The 24,415-nt window shown below is 38.6% G+C and overlaps 1 protein-coding gene across 2 annotated transcripts in view; it reads left to right on the plus strand.

Annotated features, from left to right (window-relative positions):
- PDE4D (phosphodiesterase 4D) overlaps nt 1-24,415 on the plus strand; it is a 945,814-nt gene that overhangs the window by 247,778 nt on the left and 673,621 nt on the right. For both annotated transcript variants that reach the window (XM_070743323.1, XM_070743330.1), the window contains exon 3: nt 8,453-8,688. In XM_070743323.1, coding sequence (XP_070599424.1) covers nt 8,453-8,688 — 236 coding nt within the window. The remainder of the gene's footprint in view (nt 1-8,452; nt 8,689-24,415) is intronic.

Below are 24,415 nucleotides of genomic sequence, written 5' to 3' on the forward strand. Positions count from 1 at the left end.
AAAAGCAAACACTATCTGCCTATTTAAAAAAAACAAGGAAAACATAAAAATAACAGAACCATTGGGTTAATTAGAAAAGGTGCATTTAAAATCTAGGGGAAGTAGATGCCTTCTTTATTCATGTAGAACAAAGATCATGTGAACTGGTTTTATATAAATAGTTTTAGTTGATCCCTCGGTAATGCAAACACACTGTCTCATACAGTGCAAACACAAAGATAGAGACACACATACACTAACAATAAACATTAATATCTTCAATCTCATTTAATTGCCCGTCTAGCTAAATTACTTGAAAAGATGGATAATCACCTGGACATATGAATAGACTCGTGAACAATGCCAACTCTTAGTAGAGCCTGCATGTTGTAAATCAGAAAGCTTGTACTTTCCAAAAAGATTCAAATGAAACAGGTATTTTATCCTGGAGGAATGATTTGGATTAGGAATACTAAACAATTCTCTTTGTTATTTATGAATGGCTGTTGTTTACTTTTATTTTTTGATTTTTTTTATTGTTTGAGTAAGATTAACTTTCCAGCTATCAGGGAATATAAACCCAGTATGAAACAAGTAAGTCTCAGTGGGAAGTTATGTAAACAAAACCCACTTATTGCCTATTGTCAACAAACCAATTCACAGAATGTAAGGCCAGCTGCGTTATTCAAACTGATGAAACATGATATCAAACTACAGTATTGCAATTTCCATCTTTTCTCTTACCTAACATTAATTCAGAAGAAAAAGATATTCTAGCAGTAATTGGCTGCTGCCCTCATGATATGTGTGTGTGTGGGATGCAGTTGGGGTAGTAGGTTTATGCACTATTTATTGAATACTTAATAGGTTTTTTTATTGTCCTTCCTTCTCTAGTACCTTAGTATGATCCTTAATTACTTTTAAAATAGGAAATAATTAAATAGTACGTTTTTACCCCAAATCTTTATAGCAATTAAAGAAAATTGAGCTACTTGCCTAATCTGTTATCATACTGAACCTTGTGTGTTCAGTACAAAATCTACTACAAAACACTAGTACAAAATACTACATGCCTAGTATGTATGCTATTGAATTTAGTCTTTAGTTTTAATTAGGATTTTAGTAATTAGTTTTTTTCTTGACTTCTTTTTATTGTTGTTCTAATTGTAATTTTACATTGTTGTAAGCCACCCTGAGTCCTTCGGGATTGGGCGGCATAGAAATCCAATCTAATCTAATCTAATCTAATCTAATCTTAAAATGAAAAAAACAAATTAAAAATCTTAAAATGTTACTGTGCTCCTCAACTAATAATGCTGTCTATCATTTGTCCTTTTTGTGACTATTCAAATAATGTGATTTAATCGATTGAAAAATAGTCCAAGCACCTATTTGAAAACTTGGTCGGTAAGCCACTACCACCCAGTCACATGACCTTGTCAACCCACTCCTACCCGGTCACATGACCATCAAGTCATACCCACAAAATAACCCACGCCTACAGTGTGGCAGTAAAACTTTTGCCAACCCATCACTGAGTGCTAGGCTATACTGTGTGTAGAATGCTAATATATGGAGAAGGTGTTACATACGCAAGTAGAAGTGATAAACTGTGTTCAGTTCTGGAGACCTCACCTACAAAAAGATATTGTCAAAATTGAACGGGTCCAAAGACGGGCTAAAAGAATGGTGGAAGGTTTTAAGCATAAAACTGATCAGGAAAGACTTCATGAATTCAATCTGTACAGTCTGGAGGGCAGAAGGAAAAGGGGGGACATGATCGAAACATTTAAATATGTTAAAGGGTTAAATAAGTTCCAGGAGGGAAGTGTTTTTAATAGGAAAGTGAACACAAGAACAAGGGGACACAATCTGAAGTTAGTTGGGGGAAAGATCAAAAGCGACATGAGAAAATATTATTTTATTGAAAGAGTAGTAGATCCTTGGAACAAACTTCCAGCAGACGTGGTAGATAAATCCACAGTAACTGAATTTAAACATGCCTGGGATAAACATATATCCATCCTAAGATAAAATACAGACAATAGTATAAGGGCAGACTCGATGGATCATGAGGTCTTTTTCTGCTGTCAGTCTTCTATGTTTCTATAAACCAGTAATGGCAAACCTTTTAGACATGGAGTGCCCAAACTGCGCACATGCATGCCAAAACTGAAAGGTGTGTGCGCTTGTGCCACTGTGCACATGCACAAACATGTGTGAAGACATGCACATGTGTGGGTGTGAGTGCACATCTGCTGGACATGTACACATGCCCAGCAGAGACCTGAAGACTAGCTGGACGGTGGGAAGCGGGGCATCCCAACACAGGCAGCACAGCAAGAGGTAAGATCTTTTTCTTTCGTGAACTTCTGTTTCATCGTTTGCAGGGAAACCAAAGTTCACGAAAGAAACGCCATGGAGATCCGACCTGGGGCGACAACACGGGTACCAGCAGAGAGGGCTCTGCATGCTATATCTGACATGTGAGCCATAGCTTTGCCATCACAGTGGTAGACTGTTCCTTCCTTGCACTGGCTGCTGATCGGTTTCCGGTCACAATTCAAAGTGTTGGTAATGACCTTTAAAGCCCTTCATGGCATTGGACCAGAATACCTACGGAACCGCCTTCCACCGCACGAATCCCAGCGGCCGATAAGGTCCCACAGAGTTGGCCTTCTCCGGGTCCCGTCGACCAAACAATGTCGTTTGGCAGGCCCCAGGGAAGAGCCTTCTCTGTGGTGGCCCCGACCCTCTGGAATCAATTCCCCCCGGAGATTAGAACAGCCCCAACTCTCCTTGTCTTTCGCAAGTTACTCAAGACCCACCTATATTGCCAGGCATGGGGGAACTAAGACATCTCCCCCAGGCTTTCTTATATTTTATGTTTGGTATGTATGTGCTGTATGGTTTTTAATTGTTGTGGGTTTTTAATGTAATTTTATTATTAGATTTGTTTCATTATTATACTGTTTTTTATTACTGTTGTGAGCCTCCCTGAGTCTTCGGAGAGGGGCGGCATACAAATCTAATTAATAATAATAATAATAATAATAATAATAATAATAATAATAATAATTCCATGCAAAGTTGGATTAAAAGTTAAAGCTCAATTCAGTGGAAGGAAGATATACTTGGTGCTTGTATTTATTGGGGGAGAGATGCATTCTGCATATCAGCATTCTTCTGATGTTATCAATATCAGTATCATAAATCTGGAGAAGGCATAAGAAAGAATGGTTCCTTTCATACAACAGAGTTATAGTATGGAAGGAAATTTGCCATTTTGAGTGATTTTTCTGCCACCCGCATTTATGCCTTTTAATAAAATGTATTGCTTGGAAAAAAAGTGCAAGCAGATTTCTGATTGGGGTTTTTACACCACCACAGACTAATACACTTTTTCCACTTACATTGTCTACCTATAATGTGTTACTGTATGGGGATCGTTTCAGTTCAAATGCTAATTTGTTTACCTTACTCCCCAGTGCAGTGGTTGAAGTTTCGTATGCAGTAGAAAAGTCTCTTATTTCAGCTTTATTTTTGGTGAATGAGTCATCTAATGTAGCCATCATTGGCCTTGGTATGTGCTTCAGATTTGTGACTCATTTATTCGTTAGGTTTCTGGTAAAAACAAAACCTTGTCTAGATGAAACAATAATCAAGTCGAAGTAATCTCCAAGGATGTTCCTCTATTACTGTGAATTCTTTAGCATATTAGCAGATTTTTGATGATTTTAGAAAGATGTTTTAATTTGTAATTGTAAAAAAGAAGAGTGGTTGGGCACAAACTAGCTTGTTTGTGCCCAAGCAGCATGCAACCTCTATGACTAAGTGACCTCCAAAGGACCAGATTTAATACCTTTAGCATAGAGGTGTCAAACTGACGACCCACTCTCTGGATGCATCATAGCCGATCTGAGTCCTCTTTGGATTGAGCAGCATATAGATAAAATAAAATAAAATTAAAATAATAAAATTAAAATAAAATAAAATAAAGTAAAGTAAAGTAAAGTAAAATAATAAAATAAATAAAATAAAATAAAATAAAATAAAATAAAATAAAATAAAATACAATACAATACAATACAATACAATACAATACAATAAAATAAAATAAAATAAAATAAAATAAAATAAAATAAAATACAATAAAATACAATAAAATAAAAATAATAAAATTAAAATAAAATAAAATAATAAAAAAGCAAAGCAAAGCAAAGCAAAGCAAAGCAAAGCAAAGCAAAGCAAAGCAAAGCAAAGCAAAGCAAAGCAAAGCAAAGCAAAGCAAAGCAAAGCAAAGCAAAGCAAAGCAAAGCAAAGCAAAGCAAAGCAAAGCAAAGCAAAGCAAAGCAAAGCAAAGCAAAGCAAAGCAAAGCAAAGCAAAGCAAAGCAAAGCAAAGCAAAGCAAAGCAAAGCAAAGCAAAGCAAAGCAAAGCAAAGCAAAGTAAAATAAAATATGGAGTCCTTCCATCCCAAAGCATAGAGCAGTGATGATGAACTTTTTGGGGTTTGCATGACAAAAGGTTGTGTGTGGGTGTGCTAGCATTCATGCACATGCCACACCCCTTCCCTCCCCTTACATGCGCACCCCCTGCGTTGCCTCCCACGCATGTGCTCAGGCCTTACTGAAGCCTGGTGCATGAAAAAAAATGCCCAAATGGACAAACTGGAAGTTCTGGAAAACACACTTCTGGTTTGCCATGGTCATGTTTTTTGCACTCCAGAGAGTTCAGGGAAGCTTCTTGAAACTCTGGAGTGCAAAAAACAGCACAATGGGCAAACCGGGAGTTTGGAAAATGCACTTATGGTTTACCCTATCAGAGCTGCATTTGTGGAAACTAGCTTGTTTGTGCCCAAGCAGCGAACCAGTCCAGCCGGCCCACCAACCCAACCAGCCAGCCACAGAGCAGTAGAGGAGTTGAAGTCTTCAATGAAACACAGCAGCAGTAGAAAGTTGTGGAAAATATATATTTACTTCTTTATACTATTACTACTACTATTACTACTACTACTACTACTTATTTATTTATTTATTTGTTAATCAGATTTGTATGCCGCCCCTCTCCACAGACTCGGGGCGGCTCACAGCAACAATAGTACAATGTAAACAAATCTAATATTTAAGTTAATTTAAAACCCCAATTTAGAAACTGATCATACATACTAACATACCATGCATAAATTTTATAAGCTTAGGGGGAGGGAAAGTCTCAATTCCCCCATGCCTGATGACAGAGGTGGGTTTTAAGGAGCTTACGAAAGGCAAGGAGGGTGGGGGCAACTCTGATATCTGAGGGGAGTTGGTTCCAAAGGGTCGGGGCCGCCACAGAGAAGGCTCTTCCCCTGGGTCCCGCCAAACAACATTGTTTAGTTGACGGGACCCGAAGAAGGCCAACTCTGTGGGACCTAACTGGTCGCTGGGATTCGTGCGGCAGAAGGCGGTCCCGGAGATATTCTGGTCCGGTGCCATGAAGCGCTTTGTAGGTCATAACCAACACTATTACTACTATCTATAATATAAATACAATAAACTAGTCTCTTACTAGTACTTTGCTACAACTATCAATAACTCACAGGAACCATTACAGCTCCTTCAAAGCTCACTTCTCACGAACAGCAACAGAACACAGCTAACAGTGAACAGACAGAGAAAAAGAGCAGGGAGCTCTTGCCTTGTTAAATACTTTTCACATAATTGCTAGGTTGCTGCACTCTCAACTGCCTCTGAATGACTCAGCATTCTTAACTGAGGCTTACTGTCTACATTATGATATTACCTAGGGATTTTTAATTCCTGACATACTTATTGTGCTGTTTTTTGCACTCGGCTTCCCTCTGGAAGCACAATGGCAAACTAGAAGTGCATTTTTATGAATTTCTGGTTTGTCCATTAGGTGAGGGTTTTTTTGTCTCCAGGGCTTCAGGGAAGCTTCCTTGAAGCATCCCGAGAGCGAAACGGCCTTTCCCAAGGCCAAAAATCAGCTGGCCAGCGTTCACATGCATACTGGAGCTGACACAGGGCAAAATCTTGCAGGTCCTCCAATATGGCTATGTGTGGCATAGCTTCGCCATCACAGGCATAGAGAGAAGGTAACATTCTGATGCATCAGAAGAATCATATTGCTGTTGTCAGGAAGGTCTTTGCCTTTTTATTAAGATTTGTTAACTAACAAAGGTGCTATGAGTTGCCTACTGATTTTTTGTTTTATTTGTATTTATTCATGTGTTTTAAAGAATTAAAGCCTGTAAGATTAAAAGGGCTTGAGGATTTTAAATTAAACAGTCAGTCTTTGTTACTTGCAAACTATGTAAGCCATTATTTGATCTGGAAGGAGTACTTGGATTAAAATGCGAGGAGGGAGAGATTAGATCCATTAACAATTATGAAGCTGTGAACTATTGCATCCCAACACCACTATGTAGTAATGCTTAAAAGGTTGTACCCCAGTTGCAGCAAAATTGTGTGTGTGGGGGGGGGGTTTGTCAAAATTTTGGAAAGTTCACAAATGTTATCATGAAAGTCTCCTTAAGCTTTTATGCACCATTTCTGTAAACCAAAGCCAAGTTACTTTTCTATAGCTGGGACTCACATTCTGCCTACAGCAGTGATGGCAAACCTTTTTTGGCTTGCTTGCAAAAAAAAGTGTGTGTACATATTACCGTACATGCACATGCCCAAAACCATGCCCTCCTCTTTGCATGCGCACAACCCCATGCTACCCCTGCTTGCACACAACCGCCACCACCACTGTGCTCTCCTCTGCACATGCGCATGAGCCTCACTGAAGCCTCTGGACTCCTGAAGCCTGGGGAACGTTGAAAAACAGTCAAACAGTTAAACTAGAAATTTGGAAACTAATTTCTAGTTGGCCTGTTGGGCTGTTTTCAACCTCCGGAGGGTTCTCTAAAGTCTCCAGAGTGCAAAAAACGGTCCAATAGGCAAACCGAAACTTCGGAAAAAAGGATTTCCTGTTTGCCTGTTGGGCCGTTTTTCACACTCTGGAGACTTCAGCCTCCCGAAGCCTCTGGAGTGCAAAAAACAGCCCAATGGGCAAACTGGGAATCCTTTTTTCCAAACTTCTGGTTTGTCTGTTGGGCCATTTTTCATCCTCTGAAGCCTTCAGGGAAGCCATCTGAAACCTCCAGAGGGTGAAAACAGCCTTCCCTGAGGCTGAAAATCATCTGCCCAGCACATGCATAGGGCAACATCTCGCATGCCTTCCTATATGGACATAGGTTTGCCATCACAGTTTTAATTATTAGTTACAGTTATAGTTACAGTTTTAATTATTAGATTTGTTCTGTATTATTTTATTGTTGTTATGAGCTGCCCTTAGTTTTCGGAGACGGGTGGCATACAAGTCTAATAAATTATTATTATTATTATTATTATTATTATTATTATTATTATTATCATCATCATCATCATCATATCATCATCATCATTATTTATTAATTATTATTAATTATTATTATTATTATTAATAATAATAATTATTATTATTATCACGGCCTTAGAGGCACAGTCAATGAAATTGCATCTTACAAGCTGAGTGGTATGGAAATTAGATTCCCCTCCTCCTTCTTTTCACAAGCCTTTAGCATTATCCAAGGTTATTTTAATGTTTTAAAGTCCAAAGCTTAAAACATTGACATTACCCTTAAAAACTCGAAACCATGCTATCGATTCTTAGTACTCAGTTGCTGAGCTTGGTTGAAGAAGGCTCTGGAGAACCATTTCAAACTGTGTACTGTGCTTAATATATCTGCGGAGTGTAAGCAAATATATTCTACAGTAAGTTCTCCAGCACTGTCAAAATGTATGAAAAGATAAAGGAGTATATTTGTAGCTCAGGTTGAGATGAGAGGTGCTTGGTGCTCTCGGAGATGCTCTGATGATGTTACCTAGTTTGGGTAATGAGACATCTGTGGGAAAACAACCATGCAAGGAGCTCTCAGGATGAAAAGAATAAGGTTCTTCTATTTAATTACCGTATTTGTTTGTTTGTTTACTTATTTATTTATTTATTTAATTGGATTTATATGCTGTCCGTCTCCGAGGACTCAGGATGGCTTACAACACATAAAAAAGAACAATACAATATAATTGTCTAAATCCAATTAATTTAAAAAACTAAATGCACTAGTCTATAAAACCCAGTATTATTTAAAAAAAAAAAACAGTCATACCCACTCAAACAACAACCATACCTAACATAGAACAGCCAGGGGGCTAGAGTCTAATCGCTCCAAGCCTGCCGATATAGATGAATCCTAAGACTCCTATGGAAGGAGAGGAGGGGAGGGGCAGTACGAATCTCCAGGGGGAGCTGATTCCAGAGGGCCGGAGCCTTTTTTCCTGTTTCATATTATTTAAAAAAAACCCTAAAATATAAGGTTTTACATGTATGGATGCAATTTTGAACAATTTCACGACAGAGGTTCATTGAAATAATCTTTGTTATCGTAGGCTTCAGAAGAGACCCTGTACCATCAAAATGAAGAAGAAATGGTTCTCCAAGGAACGGACCAGTATCGTGTTAGGAGGTTGTCCTGTCGCAACCTCCAGCTTCCTCCTTTGGCATTTAGACAGTTGGAGCAGGTCGACTGGGAGAAAAAAACTGACCCAGAGATGGTGCAGAGGCCCACCAACCTTCCACTGAGAACTCTTCCTTTAATTGCTATTACTGCGGCCGACACTGTCAGGTAAGGATAGAAATCTACTTCTTGTTCCTTATGACAGCTGAGGCAGAGTGTTTCAACAGCTAGGTTTCTGGTTGTGTGTGATTTTATTTTTTACTTTTATTGATGAAATAAATTAAGACCACTTGCCTCTAATGAATGGCGCCTTTAAAATATTGTAGGCTAATATAATTGTGGTCTTAAATATGGTGTTCCCCGAAAACAAGACCCTGTCTTATATTTTATTGAACCTCAAAATAAGTGCTTGGCCTTACTTTTGGGGAGGTCTTATTATTTTGGGGTGCATTGAGCAAGATGGGGCTCTTCTCGTCGTCTTACCTGATTTCCAGCTCTGTCTCCCTAACCCTAGCCAGAGGAACTGGCAGAGACCGCCTGCGCATGCATCTAAATATTTTTGGGGAAGGTTTACTTTCAGGGGAGGGCTTATTTTTTGGGAAAACATGGTAGTAATTCTGACAAGGGGAGCAATAAAGGGAATAAAAAATGCAGGGTTTTAAAGAAATCAAAACAAAACCCCATCGTTTATGCCACATAGTTATCTAATCAATGCCAAGAACAAACTATAAGAATAAATTGAGTGAAACAATGTATTTGCCTTCCCTCTGCACTGATGCTTTATTGTATAGCATAAAATAAGAGCGATCCCAAATCTTATTGAACTCTAATACCACATAATCTTGGTTAGGATAGTGAAAGTTTAAGAGCTCAGAGTTTTATAACTCAGCAGTTCTTAATAGTATGTTTATTTCATTTGGAACAAACAAATTCTGTAGTTTTGAAAGCCACATGCTCCATTTTTCTAGAACTGTACCATTCAAAATGTTTAAATGCTCTTCCCTAACAAAATTAAGTCAGTTATATCCATGTCTCTTAAAACATCACTTCCGATTGCCCCATAATCTGTTTCTTGAAAGTGACAGAGTAGATCTATATGATGCCTCAGTGACTGGGATTACTGTAGATGAGACGGACATTGCTGAGAGAAAGAGACAGATAATAAGGACCAAGATTATCCAACATAGCGGGAATTGCCATGGACATTCACCTGTATTGCTGAAGTTAGCCTAATATCACACGGCCAGTGGAATGCATATGACTGGGCAGATGATGGGTAGTGGAAATGACCCATTTTTTCTTTTTCTTTTTATAAAAAATGTAATCTTTATTGACAATAAAAAGGGAAAGGGTACATAAAATAAGGAGACCGTACAAATACAAATAAAAATGTATATGAACTTTGAATATATGGTTGTAAATTGCATTACACATTTAAGAAAGAGAAGGAGAGAAAGAAAGAGAAAGAAGAAAAAGAAAAAAGAAGAAAAGAAAAAGAAAAGCAAATTTGTGTCTATAAATCTAAAAAATTGTACTTATTGTCAACCTATCTGTTGACTATATTAATCTACAGCTTCTAGATTATTTACTATTTGTTTGTTTGTTTGTTTGTTTGTTTGATTGATTTTTATGCCGCCCTTCTCCTTAGACTTAGGGTGGCTTACAACATGTTAGCCATAGCACTTTTTAACAGAGCCAGCATATCAACTATCAATGTTCTTAATGTTTATGCAACTTTCATCTTGAATTTGGATTGGTTCTCGCATTGGTTTCTTTGGGCTTTTCCCCCCAGTATGTTGTCGTCTTAAGTGTTGCATTTCAGTTGTTTTTATCTGTTTATCTTCCTTCATGGTTTTTATGGATTTATGGAGTAGTTGCACTAAATAAGACTTCTGGAGCCATTTTTTTCATTCTTGTCCACAAGGCTGGTTGTGATTGGATTGAATTCAATTGATCTGATAAATAGGAATTATTATAGCTGTGACCAAGACAGAGAGCCACATCCTCTTTTTGTTAAAATCAATACCCCTTGATGTTTGGTGTGGGAGAAAGAGGAAGTGCCAGCACACAACATTAAATGTATCTAACACACTTGAAAATTACTAAAACCAAGTCACAGATAAAGGAATTTAAATACAAAAATATATATCCAAGAAGTTTGGCTTGGTGACTGTACATATATGATTACACCAGCTAATGAGTAGAATTAGCAAAATGCCAAAGGAAACATCCTAAATTAATGCAAGAAAAATTTGCATACAACTGATGAGTAAACAGAAAATTGAAGAAAGGAATGCATTGCACATATAAAATTAGAACATTCCTTCAAAGAAGTCAAAAGAACATACAATTAAAAGGGGATATGCTGATGATCACAGGTGTGTTGGGAGAGGTGACGCATGCCAAGATTCTCACAGCATGCGGGTCTTCGTCACACGTCACAGAAAATGTCACAGTCCATCCTCCTGCATGACATAAATTGTGTGTTTAGTCACTGTGCTTAATTTAGCTTTGAATTATGTTTTTTTGAAAGTACGTTTATATCTGAAGTCAGAAAATAATCTACAGTACGTATATTTGCTATAATATATTGATGCTAGGCTGAAATGGAGAGGAACCATCACTGACACATTTATAACTTTTTAAAAACCTTCTGAGCAAGAATGTAACTTACTGTCGTAGTGTCATGAAGGTCTGAGTGGGGAGGAACAAGCTCAGGTTTAATTGAATGCTGTTTTTCCAAAACACAGAAACATTTTATTGGTTTGAACTGTAACTATGGATGGGTTCATCCTCTCCCTAAAGAACTGATTCATTTACTTCTGGGTTTTCAGATTTTGTTGCCTTCAAAAATAATTTGGAACCTCTGGTTGGTGCAAAATGCAGTAATTAGGCTGCAGATTGCTGCTATGTGCACCTATATTTAATGCACTGTAACTGGTTACTAAAAGACCCCAGGGCATATTTTTAGTATTCAGTATTCTTGTTTTGACCTTTAAAGCCTTAAATTTAAAGACTTCAAATGCACTTAGAGATGGTCTCTTCTAGGTAGAATCTTCCCAGTTTATACATGTGCCCATCCCTATAACTTATAAGGATGGACACATGTATAGATCCCTTTTAGGGAACTTTGCTTGGATGTGGTCATTCTTGGTTGTGTTTCTCATGCTTTTAGATCCAAGCTACCAGGATTTGTCTGGCAGTGTGTAGTCTTCTGCAAGTTGCTGAGAACTTTGGTTTCTGTATTTGATCTCTAATATTCTACTCTTTACATAGGTTTATATTTTATATATGCTTCTTTTTGTTGCTCTGATCTCCCTTGTTAATACAGTTCTCCCTTGTTAATACAGTCCCCCTTTTTAATATAATCTGGACTGATTGTGCAGTGTTCTTTTCTGTAGGTTTCTTCTTTGGGACGACGTAACTGCTTAAATTTAGCTGTGAACCAGGGTTTATTGTTACTGTATATTCGCAAGTTCCTGGTATGTACCATAAATCAGTGTTGTAGATGAAACTCACTTTCATTTATCCTTGACATTGCCATATTGCCATTGTTCATTGCTTTTTATTTATTGGCATTGAATTGATGCGAAATGCTTTGAAAATGAATTATTAGAGGAAGTTAAAACAAGTGGGAGATAGAAGGGCTGAGATTGTGGAGGGTTTCAGAAATGATCTTGAAGAATCTCTGTGAAGCTTCACCTTGGAAAACGAAGGAAATATAAAGAAGGAACTCAGAGTAGCTCAAATTCCATGGAATGTAAAAGGGAGGGAAATAATAATACAATTATATTATGTTGCTATAGTCATCATCATCATCTTTTAACAACCCCATAATCCCATACATGGTGGAGTCTGGGCAGGTGAATATTTACTGGCAGGACACCATTCCTATTGCCAATGTGGAATTTTGTTCAGCAGATACATTTTTATTGTGGCCAGAGAGAGTAATATCTGACTCTACCTAGGATCGAACTCACAGCCTCTGATTGTGAAGCCAGAGCTCCACCTCTAGGCCACTGCACTACTCCATTCTGTATATCGATAAATATAGCTAAAGTACATTTTTTAAAACAATATCTTTATAGATTCTCCAAAAAGTGCTATTGTACCAAAGTGTTTAATGTGCCAAAATACAAGGGGCACTTATGTTTAAATTTAAATAAAACCAGTGTGGATGGATGTTTTTTTCCCCCTTCACTACTTTGAATTTACCCATTTCCAAATCTTCAAAAGGCCTACACATTCCTCATTCCGTTGTAAGTTAGTCATTGAAGTTATACTTGTAGTTTGCGGATAGTCTTCAAGTGACACCCATTTATTTAGTGATCATTTGAAGTTATAATGGCATTGAAGAAAATAAATTATAGACTGATTTTCACACTTATGGCTATTTATTTATTTGTTTGTTTCTAGGCTGCCCTTCTCCAGAAGACCCCGGGCGGCTTACAGAATAAAAAGGAATACAAAATAGACAGTTATAAAATCCAACCATAAAAGCTACATTTGAAAATCCAAACATTTAAAACCTAATCTTAAAAAAAGGGGGGGGGGGTGAACAGTGCAGTCAGGCGATAGGGAAAGCAAGTAGAATGCTTGGCTGCATAGCTAGAGGTATAACAAGCAGGAAGAGGGAGATTGTGATCCCCTTATATAGAGCGCTGGTGAGACCACATTTGGAATACTGTGTTCAGTTCTGGAGACCTCACCTACAAAAAGATATTGACAAAATTGAATGGATCCAAAGATGGACTACAAAAAGGGTGGAAGGTCTTAAGCATAAAATGTATCAGGAAAGACTTAATGAACTCAATCTTTATAGTCTGGAGGACAGAAGGAAAAGGGGGGACATGATCGAAACATTTAAATATGTTAAAGGGTTAAATAAGGTTCAGGAAGGAAGTGTTTTTAATAGGAAAGTGAACACAAGAACAAGGGGACACAATCTGAGGTTAGTTGGGGGAAAGATCGGAAGCGACATGAGAAAATATTATTTTTATGAAAGAGTAGTAGATGCTTGGAACAAACTTCCAGCAGATGTGGTTGGTAAATCCACAGTAACAGAATTCAAACATGCCTGGACTAAACATATATCCATCCTAAGATAAAATACAAGAAATAGTATAAGGGCAGACTTAATGGACCATGAGATCTTTTTCTGTGGTCAATCTTCCATGTTTCTAAATCCCAAACATTTAGAACCATTCAACTGACTTCATTCCATCACAGTCATATTATCGCCAGGAGCAGAATGTCAATGCCCAATGGCCCCAGGCCTGCTGGCAAAGATGTGTTTTTAAAACCTTTTGAAAGGCCAGGAGGGTGGGGGGCACTGCGAATCTCTGGGAGGAGCTGGTTCCAAAGGACCGGAGCCACCACAGAGAAGGCCTTCCCCTAGGCCCCGCCAGGCAACATTACTTGGCTGACGGGATCTGGAGAAGGCTGACTTTGTGGGATCTGACTGGCCGCTGGGATACATGAGGCATGAGATGGTCCCTGATACAGTATCCCCATGACCACATGATCAAAATCTTGTTGCTTGGTAACTGGCATGTATTTGCAAGTTGCGCTGTCCCATCGTCACGTGATAAACCTTTTGTAACTTGCTGAGCCAGCGCCCGACAAGCAAAGTAAATGGGGAATCTGTATTCACTTAATGATCGCGTGATTCACATTAGAACAATGGTAAAAAGGTGGCGCATTAAGTGGAGCAAAACTACCTTGTTTAGCAATGAAAAAAACTGGCCTCTGTTGTGATTGTTAAATCAAAGTATCGGTACTTGTCTATACATTTTGGGCGTTTTCATTTTGAGAAAATTAAAGAAGAGTTTTTGATTTGAACAAGGTAATTGAAATAGAAGATATTTGACATCTCCCAAAAGTAACTGTTTTCTTAAGAAGTTGAAGCCTTGTTAGAAGTTCATTTCTCACAGCTGTAATGATTTGCCTGAAAGCGACAATATCCCTCCTAACTCAAAATATTGTGCACTCAGCTAGGCAACTTTCCCCCTTAAAGGTGGGGGCTGTACAATCTTTCTCTAAAGATCAGGCGGCAGCCTGGGTTGATTACCTTGAGGATTCTATCAATCAACAGAATCCCTTTCAATCAATTTTGATTGCCCGCGATCTGAAGTGCAGCCATAGGCTCATTTCCAAAGTAAAAAAAAATGATAATAAATGATTGGCTAGGAACTTTATCACTACTGCAAGTCTGGAGCAGTGGTTCTGTTGAACCTGCATTTCTTTGTATTCCCCATACAGTTCTTTCCCAGCGTATACATTTATAAATAAAGCAGTGATTCCATAGGAAGAAATCTCTTGGGTCTCCAGCAAAGCTAATTGATCCTGTGAAATTAGTTTCAAGACAGCTGCTGTCTCTAGCAGCAGAAGAGGGTAGCAAAGGTGTCATTATTTTATATTTCAAGTGGGCTCAGTCACTGGATTTACAGAATGACAGTCAGAAAGATTCAGAAGGCCATTTCTTTGCAGGGATCAAAATTTAACCATTTGTGACAGTAATCTGGTCTCAGCTTGAACATACAGTGATACCTCGTCTTACAAAGGCCTCATCATACAAACTTTTCAAGATACAAACCCGGGGTTTAAGATTTTTTTGCCTCTTCTTACAAACTATTTTCACGTTACAAACCCACCGCCGCAGCTGGGATGCCCCGCCTCCGGACTTCCGTTGCCAGCAAAGCACCTGTTTTTGCACTGCTGGGATTCCCCTGATGCTCCCCTCCATGGGAAACCCCACCTCTGGACTTCCGTGTTTTTGTGATGCTGCAGGGGAATCCCAGCAGGGGAATCCCAGCAGTGCAAAAACGGGCGCTTCGGCTGGCAAAAGGGGTGAATTTTGGGCTTGCACGCATTAATCGCTTTTCCATTGATTCCTATGGGAAACATTGTTTCGTCTTACAAACTTTTCACCTGAAGAACCTCGTCCCGGAACCAATTAAGTTTGTAAGACAAGGTATCACTCTATCTCAAAGGGGTATATCTACCATCTTCCTTGGCAATTATTTCTACTGTCCTCTTTCTCTTATTGTTACAAACATTTTAAAAAACACACCCAGAATTTGCCTTCCTATAATTTAAACTTATTATGCTGTATTTCTCATCAATGGTAACAGAAGAGTTTTTGGCTCTTTTTTGCATGGCATCCTGTTTGCTATTTGAAGAACGCTAAGACATATCCTTAACCTTTCCTTCTCAGTGTTAAGCATTCCCAAATATTTCAATATTTCCCCACAGAACCAATTTCTCCTTCCAAGATGATTGCTCTTGTCTGACCCTATCAGCAATTATGACCATTTCTCATTCCATATTGTTTCTCAAGTTAATAATTTTGCATTTGTGTCTGTTAAATTTCATGCTGTTAGTATTTTCAGCTCATTTTTCTTGTAATTACCTTGAATTTTATTTCCGTGGTTGGGGATATGAGCTGTTCTTTGTAATTTTATGTTATCTGTAAAAATTATAATTAGTCCCTCCATCTTTTCATCCATGTCATTAAGAAAAATATTGAAGGGCCTAGGACATTGGAGCATCCATTTCATAGTTTCCTTGAATTTAATGAGGAGCTGTTAACGAGCAATCTGAATATATTTTTGAGCTAATTCTGCAGCCGGTTAGTTGTTTGGGTACATAGCCCTCATTTCACATGATACTTTCCAATGCTAAAATCAAGATACTGTATTTACATCTACTGCAGTTTTATAATTTAGTAAAATGTTATTTGATCAAAATGGCATATGTCACTTTGGCTTATTTATAAATCCATGTTCAATTCTAGTGATTACTGCATTGTTTCTGAGGTATTTATAGATCAATTATATTATAGTCTGCTTAAAAATATTCCTACCGAAGGTATCCAAGTTATGGCGAACTTTTTTTTCCCTCAGGTGCCAAAAGTGTGTGCACACATTATTGTGCCTGTGCGAGTGCCCACACCCATAATTCAATGCCTGGGGAGGGTGAAAATTGCCTCCCCTGTCCTCCAGAGGCCCTCTGGAGGCCAGAAACAGTCCTCTTCCAAACTTCTGGTGGGCTCAGTAGGCCCAATTTTCACCCTTCCCAGGCTCCAGAGGCTTCCCTGAAGTCTGGGGAGGGTGAAAACTCCCTCCCCATCCCCCCCAGAGGTCCTCCGGAAGCCAAAAATACCCTCTAAGAGCCTCTGTGCAAGCCAAAAATCAGCTGGTTGATCTGCACATGAGTGTTGGAGCTGAGCTAGGGCAACAGCTGAGCTAGGGCAACGGCAGATATGGCTCTGCGTGACACCTGTGGCTCCTGTGCCATAGGTTCACCGTCACTGCTCTAGGATTTCTCAGAGATAATATATAAAGATTTGCCTGCATTATTACAACTTATTTTAATGCTCTAAAATGCAATTGTTCTGGCCTTGGTTATTTAAACATTTAAAACAAAAATATGGCCTTGAATCATGTTTAGAAAAATCTCTAATTCTAACATTTCATCCTACTCTTTACAATTGCTAATACTTCACATATTTTTAATTGGACAAAACTGAACAAAAATAACAGTTGAGTATTTATTAGTTGTCCTTGTTATCTTTATTGGGCTGGTTGAGTGACTTATTTTTCTAAATTTTGAATACTTTTCAATAAGCCTTTGTTGCTTACTCTTGATATCTTTCATTGACCTCTAAATTCTGAGTTTTAGCTTTTCTGACATAATTTCTATAAATTGAAACTAGATCTGTTTATTCTTCTGTGGTGAACTGACAGTATTTTTCACCCATTTCAATCTTCAGATATTCTTTAAGCATTTTGAGCAGATATGGAGCAGGCCTAGTGCTGCCGAATTGTCAACAGCAATTATGACTGAGAATGACTGTCATTAGCTATGCCTAAAGCTGTGTTGGAATATTACTGTGGCTAATATCCAGGTTAGTTTGCACCCAACACATTCACAATCACTTCCTATATCTAGATCAGAGCAAACAAATATGTCACTGAGTTTACTAACAAGATATAGTTTGATGTTTATTTCTCAGTAAATATCAAAAACAGTTCACTGGCAAGAACAAGACATGACACATGCAAGGCAGGGAAGGAGAGAGAGAAACATGGGTAGTTAAACATTTACATTACCTATAAAGTTGTATCAAAAGGTACAGGACATTTCAGAACTGCTAGAAACAGTGCTGTGAGTAATGAACATGGACAGGCCCAAAGGAAATAACCTTTGGTTATTCCTTCAGTAAGCCTTTGATGTTCATAATAGCAGCAAAATAGAGTTGGCAAGTTGATATCTCATGTCTTCTGGACCATGGAGGTAACAATTTGGTGGTTAAGACAGTGTGTATCACAAAACGTACATATAGCATTTAGACTTATGTACCGCTTCAAAGGGCTTTACAGTCTTATATATTCATTGTTTGGGCCATATTTTTGTTATTTTACACATACAAAAACTTGTAGATCACCTTTTGCTCATGTGTAAAGTTTGTATTTTTAAGAGGCATGCGATCCATACAATGTGTTTACCTTTGCTCCTGTTTGCTTGGTTGCAGCTGAGCACTGCATCAACTCACTGGGTCACTTTGGTCATGAAGCTTCATATGGCTTATCTGGTGGCCTTCTTTGGAGGGAATTGCTCTGCTTACACCATGAGCTTCTCTATTCTATTTTATTTAATTATTTGTTTCTTTATAAGTACGTATTGGTGGTATACAAAGATATAATAATATGTAGATTGTTCTGAGTTCGGGTTTTGCCCCATGTAATATTTTGAATGTCTATGCGACGTTTCGGTGAAATCACATTCACCATCATCAGGCTGAAGTTGTAAGCTTCGTGCTGCTGTAAATATAGTTTATAATAATATTTATATACATGATACTAGTAAAAGAGAAACATTAGGACAAGGAACGGAAGGCACTCTGGTGCCCTTTCATAAACTTTCAGAAAGGGTCTGGGAATCATGTTTCAGTGTTTTATTGCTACCTAAAGACTTTTAAAAATCAAACTACCATATGGGATTAGAACAGTTTGCATACTCCAGTCTCTGACCCATTGAGATCTAATGATTCAAAGTGTTCATTCACAGCCTTGGAGGAAATCTGGTGATTATCTCTCAGCCAAATCTACTGAAAGTTGTCGCTCCGTAGGATGAGCGAGGATGAGCTATTAATGTAACCTTGAAAGTTTATGCATTTTGCAGTCTAGGCAAAGACAAAGAATCATCAATAAGAAAACAAACAAATGAATCATTAAACAATATTCCCTTTCCCCAACCTCATCAAATTATCATTACTGCCGTTCACAGAGATAAATTATTGTCCCAGTGAGTACTAATATTAATCCAAGATCATTTGTTTGTTTATTGATTTGATTTGATTTGATTTGATTTGATTTGATTTGATTTGATTTGATTTGATTTGATTTGATTTGATTTGATTTGATTTGATTTGATTTGATTTGATTTGATTTGATTTGATTTGATTTGATTTGATTTGATTTGATTTGATTTGATTTGATTTGATTTGATTTGATTTGATTTGATTTGATTTGATTTGATTTCTATGCCATCCTTCTCCTCAGGCTCAGGGCAGCTCACATTGAGGAAAAAATACAATATCTAGAAATCTAAAACTAAAAACATTCTAAACCCCAATTTCTTAAGAATGTAATTTCTTAAAAACCAATCGCTCCCATTCATCCAATCATATCAATTCATTCGTCATCTGGGGCTAGATGTTAACATTAATGGTCTCAAGCCTGTCGGCAGAGGTGGGTCAAAAACAGACCATGCCAGACTAATCTTATTGCATTCTTTGACAAAATTAGTGGACCAGAGGAATACTGTTGATATGTTTTACTTGGACTTCAGTAAGGCATTTGACAGAGTAGACCATAACGTACTACTAGACAAAGTAGAAAAATGTGGGATGGACAGCAACATCACCAGATGGATTCAAAACTGGCTAACCAACCACATTCAACATGTAGTGCTCAATGTAGTGCTCTACATGGAGGGATATATGCAGTGCATTACCCCAAGACTTTGTTTTACGCCCAGCACTCTTCAACATCTTTATCAATGACTTGGATGAGGGGATAGATGGAAAACCTATCAAATTTGCAGATGACACCAAACTGGCAGGAATAGCCAACACTCCAGAAGATAGGCACAAAATACAGAAAGATCTTGACTAACTTGAACATTGGGCGCTATCTAACAAAATGAAATTCAATGGTGAAAAAAGTAAGGTTCTACATTTAGGCAAGAAAAACAAAATGCACTGGTACAGTATATGTGCTACATTCAGGGGTGGGCAGCTGCCCGGACAGGGTGGAACACAGTGGGGTAGCAAAAATGGAGCTCCATCCCAGAGCACCCAATCTGCACTGAAAGATGTTGAAAGAAAATGCAGGCCATCCTGTATAAGGGTCACAGTGTGGTAATAAAAAAATTGGCAGCCCTTAACTGGCTATATTGCTCAACAGTAGTAACTGTGAGAGGGATCTTGGAGTCTTAGTGGACAACCATTTAAATATGAACCAGCAGTGTGCAGCAGCTGCCAAGAAAGTCAACACAGTTCTAGGCTGCATTAACAGAGTGATAGAACCAAGATTATGCATTCAGTTTTGGTCACCAAGATGCAAAAAGGATGTTGAGACTCGTTCCAATTAGCCCAAATGATGCATTATACTGGAACTATTTTTGAATCAAAGTAGGTGGAATCAGTTAACTTAAAGGATGCATAAAAATCCACCCCACTTCTACTATGATGTTCACACCAGTTTTATTCTGGATGTTTCAATATCCCTGTAGTCATGTGTGTAGTTACCATATTTTTTGGAGTATGAGATGGATCGGAGTATAAGACGCACCTTAGTTTTGGGGGAGGAAAACAAGGGGGGGAAATCTGCCTCTGTCTCCCAGCAATTTGCCTTCGATCAACAGCAAACAACACAGATGATATACACTGTATGCTGTGTATTTCTGTGCATGTATGCCTAACCCATAGAAACAGCAAAGAATTGTAGAAATATACACTATGGCAATATATTAATGCCAGAAAGTTTTCTTAAATGTAGTCATACTAAATCTTCCCAATTATTTAAATAGATCTACTCCAAACATGACTAAGTCAGGGTTTAACTCGGCTGCCTTATCTTAATACTAATACTTATCTTATTACTAAACAGGACAATGTTACTTTTCATATTATACTTGTACAGATGCTGTTAAATTAATGTAGCTTTCTTGAAGTATACTTATTCTCTGCTATTTAAAAGAAGATACAATAGCACTGGGTCTTTTCAGATCAATCATTTGTTTTAAAAAGCTTCTTCATCTTGTTAAGTTGTCTAGAACAATAATAAAGCAGTCTTTTAAAAAATCTAGTAATTTGAACATTCTATAGACATTTATGGTTATTGACTTACCTGCTTGCATCCAGTTTCAGTAACGGATTAGCACAAGAAAATAAAATTCTGCTTCTGCCTCTCCCTCCCAGTAATTTGCCTCCTTGCAGTTTTAGTTTCACTTTCAATTCAGCAGTGAGCCTTCCTGCAGCCTCGATCAGCTGCTGGTTGAGAGGCTAATAATCAGTTGCTTGTGCTTATCAGGATCTACTCTGTTTGCTTCAAGGAGGTGGGGTAGGTGGCTGGGTGGAGCTACATTCGGTGTATAAGACACACCCAAGTTTACACTCTCTTTTGGGAGGTAAAAAGGTGCATTTTATACTCTAAAAACTGCAGTACTCTTTTTCTGAAGTGGTGATAGCACTATCCAGCATTGGAGTTGAAATATATTCTAAGCCTTGTTACACCATGTGGAAAGAGAGTCTAGTGAACAGATGACACCAAACATCATGAGTCATAGTCAACAGATGACACCAAAAATCGTGAGATCACACCAGACTGCACTGTCTTTTATGAGATGCCCTAATAGGTCGTATAGTTCATAGTAACTCTCATTTCCAAAATTATATTACAGAAAAACATAGTCCACTTTTTGCAGGTCCTGCTGTGCTACTTCAACCACTGAAATGTAGCGCCAGAATGCCAAAAATCATCAGCACCCTTTCCTGTCACTTAAAGAGGTTACTTTATTGTTTTAAGCTTGAGTGTGGGGGTATATATTTAAAATAATTTGCATGAACCTTCCCAGAAGTTGAAAACACTTAGGAAAATTGGAACCAGAAATCGTTTAATACCATTTGGCTCATTGAAGCTTTTGGCATGGAAAAAATAAATAAAAATGTACCTTACTCTCAGTATTGTGAGTTCTTGGTAAGCCGACACAACACAGTTTTACCCACAATTGTTTTTGATATTTGCCAGCTTTTACTTTTATACAAATTGTCTCAACAGGATTGCCATGTTGACTTCTTTGCAGCTATATTTATTTATTTATTTATTTATTTATTTATTTATTTATTTATTTATTTATTTATTTATTTATCAGATTTGTATGCCACCCCTCTCCGCAGACTCGGGACGGCTCACAGCAATAATAATACAATGTAAACAAATCCAATATTTAAGTTTAAGTTAATTTAAAACCCCAATTTAAAAACCAATCATACATACTAACATACCATGCATAAATTTTATAAGCCTAGGGGGAGGGAAAGTCTCAATTCCCCAATGCCTGATGACAGAGGTGGGTTTTAAGGAGCTTACGAAAGGCAAGGAGGGTGGGGGCAACTCTGATATCTGGGGGGAGTTGGTTCCAAAGGGTCGGGGCCGCCATAGAGAAGGCTCTTCCCCTGGGTCCCACCAAACGACATTGTTTAGTTGACGGGACCTGGGGAAGGCCAACTCTGTGGGACCTAACTGGTCGCTGGGATTCGTGTGGCAGAAGGCGGTCCCGGAGATATTCTGGTCCGGTGCCATGAAGGGCTTTATAGACAATAACCAACACTTTGAATTGTGACCGGAAACTGATTGGCAACCATTGCAGACTGTGGAGTGTTGGTGTGACATGGGCGTATTTAGGGAAGCCCATGATAGCTCTCGCAGCTGCATTCTGCACGATCTGAAGTTTCCGAACACTTTTCAAAGGTAGCCCCAGGTAGAGAGCATGACAATAGTCGAGCCTCGAGGTGATGAGGGCATGAGTGACTGTGAGCAGTGACTCCTGGTCCAAATAGGGCCGCAACTGGTGCACCAGGCGAACCTGGGCAAACGCCCCCCTCGCCACAGCTGAAAGATGTTTCTCTAATGTGAGCTGTGGATCAAGGAGGACACCCAAGTTGCGGACCCTCTCTGAGGGGTTAGTGATTCCCCCCCCCCCAGGGTAATGGACGGACAGATGGAATTGTCCTTGGGAGGCAAAACCCACAGCCACTCCGTCTTGTCTGGGTTGAGCTTGAGTCTGTTGACACCCGTCCAGACTCCAACAGCCTCCAGGCACCGGCACATCACTTCCACTGCTTCACTGACTGGACAAGGGGTGGAGATGTAGAGCTGGGTATCATCTGCATATTGATGATACCTCACCCCATGCCGTTGTATACATTTCTCGCATATTGCACTACTTGCATTAGAGTTTTTTATCATTATAAATCAAAACAAATGAAGCAATTGCGATATTCTGATCATTTGATATATTGTGTTTATGTTTCTGAACTAAAATGTATGCATATCTTGTTTGTTTCATTTACTTGTTCATGAGCATGTAGGCAGTAAAAGCCTTGGGTATTATGTTTTCAATACTTTGCTATTGTTTTATTGCCATTTTATTGTGAGGCTTACAAAAACTACCATAACTTGCTGGATTTCTGATGCAGCACTCAAATGTCTCTCTGTAATGTTTTTGTTTTAAACATTTGCCTCCAACTTGCATAGGATTTTGTTTGAATCCTCCATCACGTTTGCCATCTCTCTGCTAGACATGAGCAATCTGATATTTGGAGCAACAATGATTAAAATTAGTGCTTATTGCATACTTTCTTCCCCCTGCAAATGGCATCATTGTCAAGATATTGTATGAAGAACTCTTGCCTCTCTTAACATCTCATTGCTGGGAAATGAAGGAGAATTAAAATCTATTTGTTGAATATCTTGAGATACTCAAACAGAAATGTCACACTTTTCTGGTAATCTGAAGGGTGAGCATATTATAAACAGGGGTGGGCTACTGCCCAGAAGGGAATGCAGTGGGGTAGCAAAAATGGAGCTTCACCCCAGAGCATCCAAATTGCATTGAAAGATGTTGAAAGAAAATGCAGGGCGTTTTACATTATTTGTTTGTTTGTTTGTTTGTTTATTTATTGATTGATTGATTGGATTTGTATGCCGCCACTCTCTGTAGACTCGGGGCGGCTAACAACAATGATAAAAACAACAATCCAATCCAATACTAAAATAACTAAAAAAAACCTTATTATAAAAACCAAACATACATACAGACATACCATGCGTAAATTGTAAAGGCCTAGGGGGAAAGAATATCTCAGTTCCCCCATGCCTGATGGCAGAGGTGGGTTTTAAGAAGCTTACGAAAGGCGAGGAGGGTGGGGGCAATTCTAATCTCTGGGGGGAGTTGGTTCCAAAGGGCCAGGGCCGCCACAGAGAAGGCTCTTCCCCTGGGTCCTGCCAAATGACATTGTTTAGTTGACGGGACCCTGAGAAGGCCCACTCTGTGGGACCTAACTGTTCGCTGGGATTCGTGCAGCAGAAGGCGATCCCTGAGATAATCTGGTCTGGTGCCATGAAGGGCTTTATAGGTCATAACCAACACTTTGAATTGTGACCGGAAACTGATTGGTAACCAATGCAGACTGCGGAGTGTTGGTGTAACATGGGCATATTTGGGGAAGCCCATGACTGCTCTCGCAGCTGCATTCTGCACGATCTGAAGTTTCCGAACACTTTTCAAAGGTAGCCCCATGTAGAGAGTGTTACAGTAGTCGAGC

This window comes from Erythrolamprus reginae, chromosome 2 (assembly GCF_031021105.1).
Source record: "Erythrolamprus reginae isolate rEryReg1 chromosome 2, rEryReg1.hap1, whole genome shotgun sequence".
Lineage (NCBI taxonomy): Eukaryota > Metazoa > Chordata > Lepidosauria > Squamata > Dipsadidae > Erythrolamprus > Erythrolamprus reginae.